This window comes from Equus caballus, chromosome 11 (assembly GCF_041296265.1).
Source record: "Equus caballus isolate H_3958 breed thoroughbred chromosome 11, TB-T2T, whole genome shotgun sequence".
Lineage (NCBI taxonomy): Eukaryota > Metazoa > Chordata > Mammalia > Perissodactyla > Equidae > Equus > Equus caballus.
In genome coordinates, this window is record NC_091694.1 from 16,993,715 (window position 1) to 17,009,707 (window position 15,993).

General features: G+C 36.4%; 1 protein-coding gene across 1 annotated transcript in view; it reads right to left on the bottom strand.

Moving 5' to 3' along the window:
- EFCAB3 (EF-hand calcium binding domain 3) overlaps positions 1-15,993 on the bottom strand; it is a 498,542-nt gene that overhangs the window by 291,210 nt on the left and 191,339 nt on the right. Inside the window, exons 44-51 of the mRNA XM_070227127.1 lie at positions 14,268-14,372; positions 11,945-11,998; positions 10,979-11,083; positions 10,383-10,436; positions 9,557-9,661; positions 6,154-6,207; positions 5,467-5,571; positions 4,581-4,634 (exon numbers count right to left, since the gene is read on the bottom strand). Coding sequence (XP_070083228.1) covers positions 4,581-4,634; positions 5,467-5,571; positions 6,154-6,207; positions 9,557-9,661; positions 10,383-10,436; positions 10,979-11,083; positions 11,945-11,998; positions 14,268-14,372 — 636 coding nt within the window. The remainder of the gene's footprint in view (positions 1-4,580; positions 4,635-5,466; positions 5,572-6,153; positions 6,208-9,556; positions 9,662-10,382; positions 10,437-10,978; positions 11,084-11,944; positions 11,999-14,267; positions 14,373-15,993) is intronic.

Below are 15,993 nucleotides of genomic sequence, written 5' to 3' on the forward strand. Positions count from 1 at the left end.
AACTTCATTTTACCCGCATCATTCCATCCCACAAGCTGGCGTTGTTCAGTACCAAGTAACTTCTCAGCTAGAAAGAATTCCTCACAAGGAAAGACCTAAGTGAGTGACCAGCTTCTCCAGCCTCTCAGGACACTGTGCAAAGACCCCGCTTCCATTTCACCCCACCTAGACTGGCAAAGTTGAAACATATAGAGCCATCTAATAAAAAGGAAGAAAAGCAGAGGCTACTGTTAAACAGACATAGAGCAGGAGTGATCAGTTGTGGTTCACAGAGGCATGCTCTGCCGATCATCTCAGCAGATTTCGTCACTGACGAAGCCATTTGTCAACAGATCTCTGCAGAATCCCAGCTGATTTCTCCAGCTTTCGCCCCAGGGGTTCAGCCTGAGTCCCTCCACACTCCCTCTCTACCTCTCCATTCTCCCACCCCCCCACCCCCAGCTGCTGCAGGAGCCCAGGAACCACCCTAGCTACCATCCAAGTTCTGTGTGGTGGTGCAAGTGTAAGATTCCAGCTGCCTGAGTCCCTTCCTGTCCCTGTCAGAACCTGGGAACCACACCTACAGGCAGCTCAGGCCTCTGCAGCTGTGCAAGTGTAAGATGCCAGCCTGGATCTGCCTAGCTGTCCCTGACTGCTGTGCCCATGCTCAAGTGGCTAGCCACTCCAGTTGTGCACCTCCACACCACTGGCCTGTAGTATGTCACTGGCCTCCACTGCAGTGTGCCTGCCAGGGCGAGAATGCGAAGCCACTCCACAGGTAAGCTCGCTAACAGCCAGGGTCCCTGTAGCTACTTGTGGGCTCAGATCAGGCCCTGCCTTCTGTCACTGCCTGGCACCACTGTACCCACCTGTAGCTAGCCTCTCTGGCTGTGTACCTGCATGTCCCCAGCCAGACAGTGTCATCAGCCTCCACTGTAATGTGCATGGACAAGGAGAGAGTGGGAAGTCATGGGAAAGCACGCCAACAGCCAGGTCCTCTGCAGCTGCCAGTGAGTCCATAGTTGGCCCCTGCCCTTCTTACCTGCCTTGGTCGCCATCACTACATGTATGTCTGCAACTGGACCCTACCACTACATAGACACCTACAGCTGACCTCTGCAGCCGAGTGTGCATACACCACTGGCTCAGGCCACCACTGCTGCCTGCTCTGGTCCCTAGCTGCCAGGCCTGGAGGCACTGCTGAGAACCCCAACAATGCCTGTAGCCACTGTGGACCCCCCACAGTGCTCACTAAGGACCACATAGTTGTTGATACTGTGGACTACAACAGTCTGAGCCTAAAAGACACCACACCTCTTTGGACTCAGTATTGCCATGCACCCCTGCACTTGGCACCCCTTTACCACTAGACTCAGGCCCATGGTCCAGGGCATGATCCAGCATGCCCCCATCCAAAGATAAAAGGTTTCCCTTACCAAAGTCAATCCATAAAGTCTGAAAGAGGTGACTGTTTCTTCACATGTGCAGACACCTATGCAAGGCTACAGGGATCATGAAGAATCAGGGAAACATGACTCCACCGAAAGTATACAGTAAACCTCCAGTTTCCCAAAGAAATGGATATGCAAGAATCCATTGCTAGGATGGAAATCCAGACCAATAATGAGTAAGGAGATTAAATCAGTAATCAAAAATCTCCCAACAAAGAAAAGCCCAAGACCAGATAGTTTCACTGGTGAATTCCATCAAACACTTAAAGAAGAATTAATGCCAATCCTCCTTAAACTCTTCCAAAAAATTGAACAGGAGGGAACACTCCTAAATTCATTTTATGAGGCCAGTATGACCTTGCTACCAAAGCCAAATAAGGATACTACAAGAAAAAAAGACTACAGGTCAATATCGCTGATGAATACAGGTACAAAAATTCTGAACAAAATACTACCAAACCAACAGCAAATTAAAAGGATCACACACCATGATCAAGTGGGATTTATCCCTGGGATGCAAAGATGGTTCAGCATACGCAAATCAATAAATGTGATACATTACATTAATAGAATTCAAGACAAAAATCATATGATCATCTCAACAGATACAGAAAAAGCATTTGACAAAATTCAACATCTTTTCATGATAAAAACTCAACAAATTGGGGACAGAAGGAACATATGTCAACACAATAAAGGCCATATATCATAAACTCACAGCCAATATCATACTCAGTGGTGAAAGTTGGAAAGCTTATTCTCTAAGATCAAGACTGCCCACTCTCACCACTCTTATTCAACATAGTGCTGCAAATCCTAGCCAGAGGAATCAGACAAGAAAAAGAAAAAGAATCCAATACAGAAAAGAAGAAATAAAATTTTCTTTGTTTGCAGATCATATGATATTATAAACAGGAATCCTAAAGATTCCACAAAAAAAAATGCTAGAACTAACAAATGAATTCAGTAAAGTTGCAGGGTACAAAATTAACATACAGAAAACAGATGTGTTTCAATATACTAACAACAAAACATCTGAAAAAGAAATAAAAAAGACAGTCCCATTCATGATAGGATCAAAAACAATAAAATACTCAGGAATAAATTTAACCAAGGAGGTGAAAAATCTGTACACTGAAAACTACAAGACTTTGATGAAGTTACACAGAAATAGAGAAACCAATCCTAAAATTGGTACAGAGTCACAAAGACCCCAAATAGCCAAAGCAATCCTGTGAAAGAACAAAGCCGGAGGCATTACATTTCCTGATTTCAAGCTTTTCTACAAAGCATAGTAACCAAATAGCATGGCGCTGCAATAAAAATGGGCACGTAGATCAATGCAATAGAATTGAGAGCTCAGGAATAAACCCATTCATATACGGTCAACTAATATTTGACAAGGGAGCAAGAATACCCAATGGGGAAAGTAGAGTGTCTTCAACAAACAGTGTTTGGAAAACTGAATAACCACATGCAGAAGAATAAAATTGGACCCCTATATTATACCACTCACAAAAATGAACTCGGAATGGATTAAAGACTTAAGACTTGGAAACAGAAAACTCCTAGAAGAAAACATAGGAAAAAGTTTCTGACATTGGTCTTGTCAGCAATTCCCTAGCTATGACACCAAAAGTATAAGCAATAAAAGTGAAAATAAATAAGTTGGACTACAGCAAACTCAAAAGTTTCTGCACAGCAAAAGAAAAAATTAACAAGATGAAAAGGCAACCTACAGAATGGAAGCAGATATTTGCAAATCATATATGATAAGGGGTTAATATCCAAGATATTTGAAAACTCACGCAACTCAACAGCAAAAATAACAAAGAACGCAATTAAAAAATGGGCAGAGGAACTAAATAGACGTTTTTCCAAAGAAGACATACAGATGGCCAACAGGTATATGAAAAGATGTTTAACATTACTAACCAACAGAGAAAAGCAAATCAAAACCATAATGAGATACCACCTCACACCTGTTAGAAAAGCTATCATCAAAAAAGACAAGAGATAACAAGTGTTGGTGAGGGTGTGGAGAAAAGGGAACCCTTGGGCACTGTTAGTGGGAATGTAGATTGGTACAACCACTATGGAAAGCAGCATAGAGGTTCCTCAAAAAAATTAAAAATACAACTGCCATATGATCCAGTATTCCCACTTCTGGGTTTATATCCAAGGGAAATGAAAACAGAATCTTGAAGAGATATCTGCACCCCTTCTTTACTGCAATATTATTCTCAATAGCTAAGAAATGGAAACAACCTAAGTGTCCATCAACAGATGAATGTCCAGTCATGAGAAAGAAGAAAATCTTGCCATTTGCGACAACATGGATGAATCTTGAGGGCATTGTGCTAAGTGAAATAAATCAGACAGAGAAAGACAAATACTGTATGATATCACTTAAGGGGGAATCTAAAAAAGCTGAATTCATAGAAATACAAAGTAGAATCATGGTTACCAGGGGCTGGGGGGGGGGGGCGCAGGGAAAATGGGGAGATGTTGGTCAAAGGATATAAACTTCCAGTTATAACAAGTTCTGGGATCTAATGTACAGCATGGTGATCATAGTTAATAATACTAATCATACTGTATTATATACTTAAAAGTTGCTAAGAGAGTAGATGTTAAATGTTCTCACCACAAAAAAGAAATGGTAATTATGTGACATGATGGAGGTATTAGCTAATACTATGGTGGCAATAATTTTGTAATATATAAATGTATCAAATCGACACAGTTGTACATCTTACATTTACACTATATGTCAATTACGTCTCAATAAAGCCTGGGATAAAAAACAATTCATAGAATGGCAAAAATAATTTAATACTCTAACCAATAAGTTCGTTCTCTTCTTTGTTTATTTACCAAATTAGTTGTTTCAACTCCTAATTAAATTCTCTGAATAATTTACATGTAGTTTCACTGGCAGACAGATTTTGTTATTTTCTTTTCCATCAAACAGGAGGAGATTTCAAAAATTCTATGTGGAGATACTTTGCCAACAAACACATCTATATAGGAAGATTGGAATGGCATCAAAATGTATTTAAATTGGCAAGATTCACAATTTAATATCTAGGAAATAGTATATATATGTCTCATAGATTCATCTGACTTTTCCTTATGCTTTTCACTTACCATTAAGAGACTTCAAAGCACCTAGTAATCTCTTCTTGTAGACTTTTTCATTAGCTACAGGAAACACATAAATCAGGTCACACACAAGTGAGTGATATGGAAAGACACCAAGAGAGCAAAAGCAGAATTTAAGGTAAATAAAATTTGTAATTTTCTGTAGAAAATTTCTGATTTACTTTGAAATATTTTTTAAAAAATGAAATAACCATCAATGCAGCCTCTCTATTCAACTTTAAACACTCAATTTTATATTCTTTTTCAACACTCTAATTTCTCTTTTCATCTCTTTCACTTAATTCACAGTTTAACTTTTAGATTTCCCTCCCAAGGGAATTCCAGGTTACAAAAGGTATTTCTTAACTGTATAGCAGGATGTGTGAATAAAGGAGTAGCTGATTCCCAAACTATAAAATATTTGATACAATTCCTTTTAAGATAAAACTTGGTCATTTTCTTTTTTCTTTAAAAACAATTTATAATTATAAACTTCTATGAGTTTAAATAAATGTATATATTGGATCATATCATATATGGGTGTACTTTTTAAATCTAATCTTTTGTTGTTCTTTTTATTATTATTGCTTGAATTCCTCCTTTCTCTTCTTCACCCTCCTATCACAACCCCTAATATCGCAGGTAACTCATGTTAACAAATTATAATGTATCTTTACATTAAGCATGTGTATACATGTATGTGTTTTGAGTGTGAGAGTTTGTGTGTGTGTGTATGTGTGTGTATGATTATATAGGCATGGTATATTTCATGCCAAACGATTTTAAAAAGTATTATTTTCTATGCTATCAAATTAGAATGCTATAGAAATTCTCACAAACAAAACAAGAAATATATGCTCCTTATAGCCATATTGATATTTTAAATCCTTACCATCAAGTGGCAGATTTTCTAACAGCTTCATAAATTCCTTATTTGTGAATGTTATGCCCATCTTTCCCAAAACATCTTCCACGTCACTGACATCAACCTCTTCCCCTTCAACACAACAGAAATAACGACAGATTGGTATATTGAGAAAAGCCTAATATTTCAAAAACATAAAAAATAATAATTGATGACATTCAGTTTAAGCTACAATAGGAGCATGAGCAGAATAACACACTGAGAACTGTCCAACATTATCATTTACTGTCAGTGAAACAGAATTTCTTCCTTACTCTTAGTAAAATGATAGAAATAATGATGTGGTTTACATGATGCAAATTAGGATATTGTAAGTATATGATCCAAATATTAGTCTCAATGATAAAAGAATCTTTATGAAAGTTTTGCTGTATCATTTGCTGTGTTAATTTAAATTTTGGCTTTCAAAATTAGAAATAGTGATCATCATTGGGAAATATTCCAGAAATGAAAGAAATCACTACCAAAACATTACATTAGAATTTTTGTGCTAAAATGCAGATAATCTAAAATAAAATTCCAGGTAATTACATACAAATATTTAATCAATACAAAAGAAAATGACAAAATAAACAAAGGAAAGATGAGAATATATAAAAATACAATTTAGAATAAAGAATTAAGACATTAGATTTATAGTAAATTCTAACTAACCTGTAATAGTTTCCACTGTATTCACTAACTTATTGAGATGAACCTTCCTATTAGCTATAAGAAAAATAATAATTAGAATATGGAATACATTGTAAAAAGACACAAGAGCTAAATTAGGAAATAGGTTCAACCCGAAATTTTATCTCAGTCAACTAAAAATTTATAAGCAATGGATGACAAAAATTCATTCTTTGTTGCTAGAGAGTTGGCCCAAGAAACCACTTTCTCTTAGTCTTATGCTTGAAGGAATGTTAGAATGGGCTAATGTTACCAGGAATCCTTTTTTCTGATACAAAAGTAATATCTCTCCAAGATTTTTGTTAAAAGAGAGACTTTCACTTTTCATCTTTTACTAATACTTTTCTTTAGTTATTTCAACTACTAACTTGAAATGGCTAGTGACATGTATGGGTGTTTTCAATCTTTTGTTACCAACATACCTATAAAGCTGTGATAAATATTTCGACCTTTTAATCTTGGGAAAAGAAATCATTAGTTGGAGATAGAGAGATATGGAAACTTGCATTGTTCCAATACCAGGAAGGATTGATCAACCCCACGAGGGCCAGCCACATAATTTTTGGAGCAAGCGCAAAATGAAGATACATTTTCATTCAAAAAACAGGAAAAAAGTCTTGTCCTTTCTCCTACAGTCTCTCTCTCAAACTGTCAGGGTGTTTTTTGTTTGTTTGTTTGAATATGCTATTTAATATTGCCCTCTCTTGGGTGTCGAATACTCTTGGGGCAAGTACAGAACCTCACAGGTGTCTTGTGCCCAGTTCCACTACTCAGTATGCATGGAGCCCACCTGCAGGGTTCCCTCTTCTGCCTTCTGCCAGATCTACACACCTGAAAGTTCAATCAGGTATCCCCCTCTCCTATGCGCCTGGAACCTTAACTCACTGGGAACAGTAGACTTTCAAGACTACTGGAACGTTCATGTGGGTACACTCTAGGTATTTAGAAGGGGATATAGGCCAGAAGCTTGACTCTGCCAAATGCACTGTGGTGCTGCCAGCCCAGAATGGGAATGGCTGCCACCATGTCCTGACACAAAATGCCTTCAGGTGTGTATGCCCAACACCAACCCTCCCTGCACTCATGTCCAGGCAATTGTTAAATGAATTTATACTTCCAACCAGAGATAGTTAGTGATTTCTTACTCCTTTTGGTCAGTCTCTCCACTTACCATTCACTCATCAAGTATTGAAAGCCTGTCAAATAAGTGAAAGAAAACATGCTAGGTAACGGGAATACAATATGAATCCACGTATGGTTCTTGCTGACAAGAAGCTTTCAAGCTTTAGCAGAAGATTTATATAAAGACTTCTGTTTGTAATATGATATGGTAAATGATAGAGGTATATAATGAAAAATGAGAAGCCACACAGAAAGTTAATCCCAAATTGAGGACAATTTTTTAGAAGAGTATGAATATCCACGTCATAAATATGTGAATATATTTGTGGAAAGGCAGAGAGTGAGATGGGAGAGGATATGCAATAGGATGCTATAGTATTAAGTATTAGGTAACAAGCAGCATTTACTCATTTGTGGAAGAAACTTTTATTAATACTCTGTTAAATATCAGGCACTACACTAGGCACTGAGAAAGAATACTGTGGATGCTTAAAATAGCAGTATCTGTATTCAAGCAGCTCAGTCTGTCATGTGGAGATAGACACATAAACAGACGTTTGCTATCAAAGAAATGATAGCAATTTTTTATTGAGCAAGTTAGGCGACATTCCTGTTACCACCATAGAATGCTGTTCATATCCAACGTGGGTTCAGATATTTCAGTGTGACTGCAGAGCAAATGAGAAACAAGGAGTAGTAAGAAGGGCTGGAAGCCCAGACTAGATGCAAGAGAGCATTCTATATGCCATGCTTGCACTAGAGAACTTGGGTATTTTTGGTGATCAGTGGCAAGCCACTGAAGGGATTCAAGCAGGGAAATATAATATTTACATTTTAGATAGAGTATTCTGATAGTTTTAAAAAAGATGGATTTAAAAGGAGATAACCTGTAGCTAAGGGCCAGCCCCAGTGGCATAGTGGTTAAATTTGGCGTGCTGTGCTTGGGAGGCCTGGGTTCAGTTCCCAGGCACGGACCTACACCACTCACCTATGCTGTGGTGGTGGCTCACACACAAAACAGAGGAAGATTAGCAACAGATGCTAGCTCAGGGAAAATCTTCCTCAGCAAAACAGAAGATTGGCAACAGATGTTAGCTCAGGGTGAATCTTCCTCAGCAAAAAAAAAAGGAAACCTGTAGAGATGAGTTGATTTGGCAATGAGTGGAATACAGGCAGAGAAGGAGAGCAAGGAGTGAAGGATAATACAAAACATTGTAGCCTGTGTGAATAGAAAATGATGATTTGACCTACCGAGGGACCAATTTATGTTGGGAAATTATGACATCAGTTTCAAACATGGTGAAAGGAAGAGTATCTACCAGGAATTTTGGATACATTGATATTATATTTAGAGGAAAATCCTAAGCTGAAGATTTGGAAGTCTTCAGCATAGAGATAATAACTGAAAATACGGGAATATATAATATTTCCCCAGAAAAAGTGTAAAAATAAAGTGAGTATGGACATTTCAGAACAGAATGTGTTGAGGAATAACTGTCTTTTATTATGACATTGGCAATATGGAGTCTCATTCACTCTTTTACTTTAATTCCCCTAATGTCTTTCCTGCTCCATGTTCGTTTCCTGTTTTGAGAGTGGTCTCAGTTACTTTCAATGCTAAGAAACAGAGGAGAACAAGTTGGTATCTATGGATTTCTGAAACAAAGATGCAAGCACTATTATAACTGAACTACTTATTTATGAAAATTAAGAGATAAGTTCTGTGACAAAAAAAGCCCAACAACAACAGCTAGCTATCCGCCAATACTCTTATTTCTCTCTATAATGTAGAATTATACCACTCTCCCTTGCATTTTGGTGTAGTCAAGTGCTATAACAAAGGATTGGTTGTGAAAATGATGGGTATTACATCTCCCTCTTTCACGCTCTCTTCTTCGTTCCATCAGTTGAATACAAGCAATGAAGAGGCCCTAGAAGGAACGTGGATCCCTATATCACTGAATGGAGAAGAGCCACTGCCTGTCAACCAAAAATATTCTTACCTTCAACTTGTACAGCAGAAAGAATTAAACTTTTACTGTAATAATGATATATGACATATTTTAGGGCTTATTTTGCTACATAGATATTTAGCTTACCCTAAATAATCTATGTTCTAGTCTTAAATTAGGACTGGCTCTTTTCTTACCTTTGCAAACAGCTTTTTTTTTAAAACCAAATATCACTAGTAATAGGTATTCTCTTACACAAGGCATAAATGTAAATTACCTTCTAAAAATCCATTGTTATCTACAATGCTTACTATTAAGTGGAAGATTTTTTGTCAGATCTTCATGTTCCTGTTCTGTGAGTTTGAACCCAAGGTTTTCTAGAACAGTATCTAGGTCATCAACTTTAACCATTCCTCCTTAGGAAACAGAGAGGAAAGAATCATGGAAAGAAATTATTTCAAAATATTAATATATTCAGGCATAGATTTTTATCTTACATGCATTTTAGGATAATAAAATATATAAGTGTACAACTTCTTTGTATTATTGAACAGGTATATAAGGTTAGCTCAGTAAATTACCTAAAATGATGTCAAGAACAACATAGATAAAAAATGTTCTGAAGTTGAAGCATTACTTAGGGGACTATAATTGTGGGTTTAAGGTTATTATTTTCAGTGTTAAGTAATAATCATCTCTCAAAATAGGGAGCCAAAAGTATAGAATAAGTAGGTAGTGTTGTCCCCATGGCGTATATGTGGAAAACACTGGGCAGGTCAAGGCAACAGCTGAGAACGATAGTTCAAGCTTTAGACCATCAATGTCCTGCTTTATTGCAATATCTAAGAAAGTGCATTAAAGATGATAACAAATTGCTCCAAGAAGGAAGAGTATCATGGACAACACATTCGCCACAAAGTTCTGCATGGAATGTTGCTGACTGCCATTATTCTGAGGGCCCACAACGTCAGGAGTCCAAGTGCCACCTACAAGAGACTTCCATCCCCAACACTAAGCAGCAAAGCCTGTACCTTTTTCTTTCCTTCCCTACACTCTCTCTTCTCTTGTTCTAAGAGCTAATAGGAGGAGAAAGAAACAATAAAGCAGAATGTTCTGTTAATCATGTTTCTTACATACCTTTCAGAGACTTCACACCATCCAACAACCTGTTCTGATACACTTGTCCAGCAGCTAGAAGAAAAGGCGTAATTTATATCAGAAGTAAAAGAATTAGGACAGTCACACAGTTATTGGGCAACTGGTAATTCCAATAAGAGAGTTTCTATTCTTTCCCTGAGAAATCTGTCCTATCTTCCCATCAAATAGAAATTATTTTAGGAAAAAGAAAGTTGTCTTGGTGACAAAAAATGTATACAGTGTTTGGCAAGTGATAAAACTGCTGGGAAACTCTACTGTGCAGAAACAATCACTACTCTTTTCTGTCTCTTTTCCTTCTCCCCTCCCCTCCTTTTACTAGTCTCTCAGTATCAGTGTCATTTAGGCCTCTCAGCAGCCTGAATGGGTAACATTATTATAATTTGCATCAATTCTAATGGCAAAATTTACGGTTGAAGAACTTGGTGATTTCTCAATTAAATCTCAGCAAACTTACCTTTGCCTAATCATTTTCAGTACTTTTTAGAAGAAATAAAGAGACAATATTTTGAATTGCTTACAATGATCCTCAAACCCCAACTCCCTGGAAAGGATATGCTGGCATTTATATGGCTCACCATCGATTGGTATTGTTTGTTCCAGCTTCATAAATTCTCCTTCAGTGAGCTCGATCCCCATGTTTCCCAGAACTTTTACCAAATCACTGGCATCAACCTTTTTTCCTTTCAAAAGATAAAAACATTAGGGCTTGACAATTTAGGGGAGCATCTAATGATTCCAAATAATGAAAAAATTATCCTCTGTACTCTACCATCTTCAACTTGAAATAGCAAATGGGTAAAATGAGACACACACAACTACACAGAATTATAGGGGAACCATAAAGAGAACATAGTTCCTTAATGTCATAAGAAGAATACTCTCTTAGTGATGAATTTGTGCACATCTAATGCAGCAGAGCAGTATGTTTCCTTTTAAGATTTGCCAACAAATTAAAATAATGGAAATAATAAAAAATTTACAATTCTGGCAAAGGAATCTAGAACTGTGTGGAGATCCTAAATTATGTGATTTTTCTCTTCACATATGCCTATCAAGGTACAGAGGTGTCTGAATATTAGAGAGTAAATCATATTATTGCCTTATTTAAAAACATTTTTGCCAAGGTTACTACCAAAACACAGAATTTTAACTGTATGTTTTAAATTTAAATTGTGCAAATAAATACAGAATAGAATTTTGAAAACAAGTGTTTGATGAAAATGTGATATAGACAAAATATAACAGTCTGGGTAAATTGAGAAAATATTTTTAAAATAATATGATTTTTTTTTAAGATTTTATTTTTCTTTTTTTCTCCCAAAGCCCCCCAGTGCATAGTTGTGTATTTTGAGCTGTGGGTCCTTCTAGTTGTGGCATGTGGGACGCTGCCTTAGCATGGCTTGATGAGCAGTGCCATGTCTGTGCTCAGGATTCAAACTGGCGAAACCCTGGGCTGCTGAAGCAGAGCGTGCGAACTTAACCACTCAGCCACAGGGCCAGCCCCATAAAATAATATGATTTTATAGTAACATTCCACTCACCAGTAAAAGCTTTCAATGCATCCATTAACTTTTTCATTTTAACCTTCCCATTATCTGTTAAGAAAAACATGTAAATCAAATACAGCTATAACACTGACACTCATTAACAACATGGAATTTAAAAAATAAAGAGATATATATATATATACATATAGTCTAATATCTTATCCTATGTTTATCCCTATCATGAGCCAAAAGTTCTAGAATACGATTATTAGAGTTTTGATTCATTGTACTACAGGAAATTAAACCTCTGACAGTTAAGGATGAGATATAAAATGAACTCACAATTTTCCACACGGTCTGCTTCATGACTCCTATGCATTGGAAAATCAATCACAAGGAACAGGATTCACAATTTGTGTGTACTACATATTGTTGTTTGTATTTGGATGTTAGAATTGATCTTCTTATACAATAAGTTCCTGACTTTTCTTTGACACAGAGTTCCTTATTCCTTTGTTCTAAGTAAATTAATAATCATTCCAGTGACTAGCTGAGATAATTTTTAAAGTAGAGATTTTTGCATATTTTTTAAATCAATTTTTAAAAAGACATTAACATGGAGGCCAGCCTGGTGGCATAGTGGTTATGTTTGCATGCTCTGCTTTGGAGGTCTGGGAATCGCAGTTTGGAACCTGGGCACAGACCTCCACACGGCTCATCAAGCCACGCCGTGGCAGCATCTCACATACAAAACAGAAGAAGACTGGCACAGATGTTAGCTCAGGACCAATCTTCCTCACCAAAAAAAAAGGAGAGAGAGAGAGAGGGAGAGAGAGAGAGAGACATTAACATGAAAGCATATTAAAAAGATAGAATTAAACAGAAATTTGGGATATTATAGGATCTCAGATTTATTTTCCTTTATTAGACAAAAAACAAGACATTTCTTTTGCAGAAAATATTGATTTTTGTCTAATTGTAGATGAAAAATACTTAAATAGAAGCTGCACTTTATTGAAAAATTCTGTTACTTGGACACCATGATTATTGAAATATAATTTACCAATGACAGTTATTTTTTTTAAAGATTGACACCTGAGCTAACATCTGTTGCCAATCTTTTTATTTTTACTTCTTCTCCCCAAAGCTCCCCAGTACATAGTTGTATATTCTAGCTGTAGGTTCACAGCTAGAGCTGTGCTATGTGGGACACCACCTCAGCATGGCTTGATGAGCAGTGCCACATCCAGGCCCAGGATCTAAACTGACAAAACGCCGGGCAGCTGAAGTGGAGCACATGAACTTAACCTCTTGGCCATGGGGGTGGCCCCACAATAACAGTTTTTAGTGGCCACCTATAGGTAAGAGAAGAGTGGCCAGAATAAACTACCAACTGTCCACATTGCTACTAACTCTAGACTGAGAGGAAATTTTGTTTTTCATTTTCTTCTGGCTCTAAAAGTACAAAGCAGACTACTATTCATTTTTTAACAAATTTATTGAAATGTAATTCACATACTGAACAATTCATCCATTTAAAATATACAAGTGAACATTTTTAGTATATGCACAGAGTTCTGCAACCACCACCATAATCTAATTTTAGAACATTTTCATCATCCCAATGAATACATTATATGAGGAGATGATTTCTAAAATCTGAACAGAAACATTAATATGTAGTACATACAGATCTGCCTATTCTGGACATTTAATATAAATGGAATCATACAATATGTGGTCTTTTGTGACTGGCTCCCTTCACTTAGTATAATGTTTTCACTGCTCCACTGCACTTCAGCCCTAATTCAACTTTAATTATATTTCAGAGTTTGTTTCTAGATCATCAAGGGGGATGCCTGAGAATATGGGCTTTGCACCATGGAGTCTGAATTAGGAAGTGGGATATTATGCAACTTTAGAAACAGGAAGAGTTCTGTACATTGTGGCCTGAATGTTTGAAGACCCTTGACGCTGAGAAAGTGAATGAGCACTACCGCATGGCTATGGAAAGTGTCCCTCATGTTGTTAATTTCCCACTTTCTCCCTTTTATTTTCCTATTTTTTCTGCATTAACCTCCTTCCAGACTGTTTTTCATGCTACTTTGTCCCCATTTGCTTGTCTTTTCTCTCACTTTTTATTGTCCTAATAACTGCCCTGTCTGTATTTTTAGCATTCCTTTGGCTCCAAAATTAAAGGAGTTGCTGACATATGTTAATAAAATAACAAGAAAGAATATCATTTTATTTTGTTTCTAAGTTCATTTCTAAGCTTTTATAAGTAGCTTCTTAATGGCAAATAAACTTTTTCAGAGGTGATCTTACAGATGCTTACATCTCAGGTTACCTTCAGCAGTGCAAAAAGTTATACACTCACCATCAACAGCTAGGTTCTTTATCAAATCTTTACTTTCCGTTCCTGTGAGTTTCATTCCCACATTTTGCAAAACAGTGTCCAGTTTAGTGACATCAACAATCCCTCCTTGGGAAAAAGAGAGAAATATAAGCAAAACTGAATAACCTTAGAATGTGACAAAAGCTATAAATTACTGTGTGTTATAGATATTGGTTTCACCTTGAAGAATAAGGTCCAATGAGGTATGTTCGGTTGTACAAAGACTGCCAGTAATAAAGGTGTAATTAGAATTTCTTCCATTGAGGGTTTTTTTTCTGGTATCAGTTTACATAATTAGCTTCTAAAGGTTGTGGTATAACCTGTAGACCATTTGCAGAAACGAAAAAATAAAAGCCACATACTGCTGCCAGTAGGAAAGTGTGATTTTTGTTTCTTGAACAGAAGTTCACATAGTTCTTTCCTCTGAGTAAATTTTCCAAATAATTTCTAATTTCCTCTCATTTTTTGTTAAATTATGAAACATTACAGGAATACAAATTTTTATGATGATATTACTGATACTTGTGTATCCTACCCAGCTTCATGAACAAACAGAATAGATATGACAAAAATATCTTCTGAATCCCTCCTCATCCCCATTCTTTTCCCACCTTCCCCAGAGAGATCTTATATAAAGTGTTTACAATTCCCACACATGTTTTACTAGCATACGTGAAATGATTTTGCAGAACTTTAAAGCTTATATAAATTATATCATAATATGAATTTCCTTTTGCTACTTGCATTTTTCATTCTTTTGTTTTTGTTTTTTAGATTTGTCCATGTTGAAACATAGAGCACTGCTTCATTCATTTTAACTGTTTATTATTCTACTATAATGTTATGCCATCATGTATTGATCCATTCTCCTGTAGATGACATTTAGGTTGTCTCAATTTTTTGGCCATTACAAACAACACTGCAGTGTACATTCGTGAATATGTCTCCTTGTTGACAAGAGTGAGAATCAGGTTTATATACACAAGATAGGAATAGCTGGAGTGGAATATACACATTTTTAACTTCTTAGAATTTTATCTAGCTGCTTTTGAAAGTGTTGCATCAATTAATATTCCTACTAGCAGTGCATGAGAGTTTCCACTGCTCCCTATCATTGCCAGCACTAGGTGTTGCTTGTTACTATTTTTAATTTGTTATCTGGGAAGTGGTATTTTACTGTTGTTTTAACTTGGATTTCCATGATTTACGAATGAAGTACTTTTTATAAGTGATCTCTTTCATCAAATGTCTGGTCTTATATTTATCCACTTGAACACTAGTTGTTTGGCTTGTTCTTACTGATGTATGGGAGTACTTCATGGATTCTAGAAATTACTTCTTGGTTGGTTTTATGCATTGCAAATATCTTCTCAGATTTTAGGCTGCTTTTTAAAATTTTTGTTTAGTGTATATCTGATCATGCAGAAGCTTTTACTCATTTTTATTTACTTATTTCCATTATTATTGAGATATAATGGACATATAACATTCTGTAAGTTTAAGGAGTACAGTGTGTTGATTTGATACACTTACACAAATGATTGCCATCATAACATTAGCTAACACCTCTATCACATCACATAATTACCATTTCTTTTTTGTGGTGAGAACATTTACAATCTACTCTCTTGGCAACATTCAAGTATATAATACAGTATTATTAATTGTAATCACCGCATTGTACATTAGATCTCCAGAACTTGTTAAT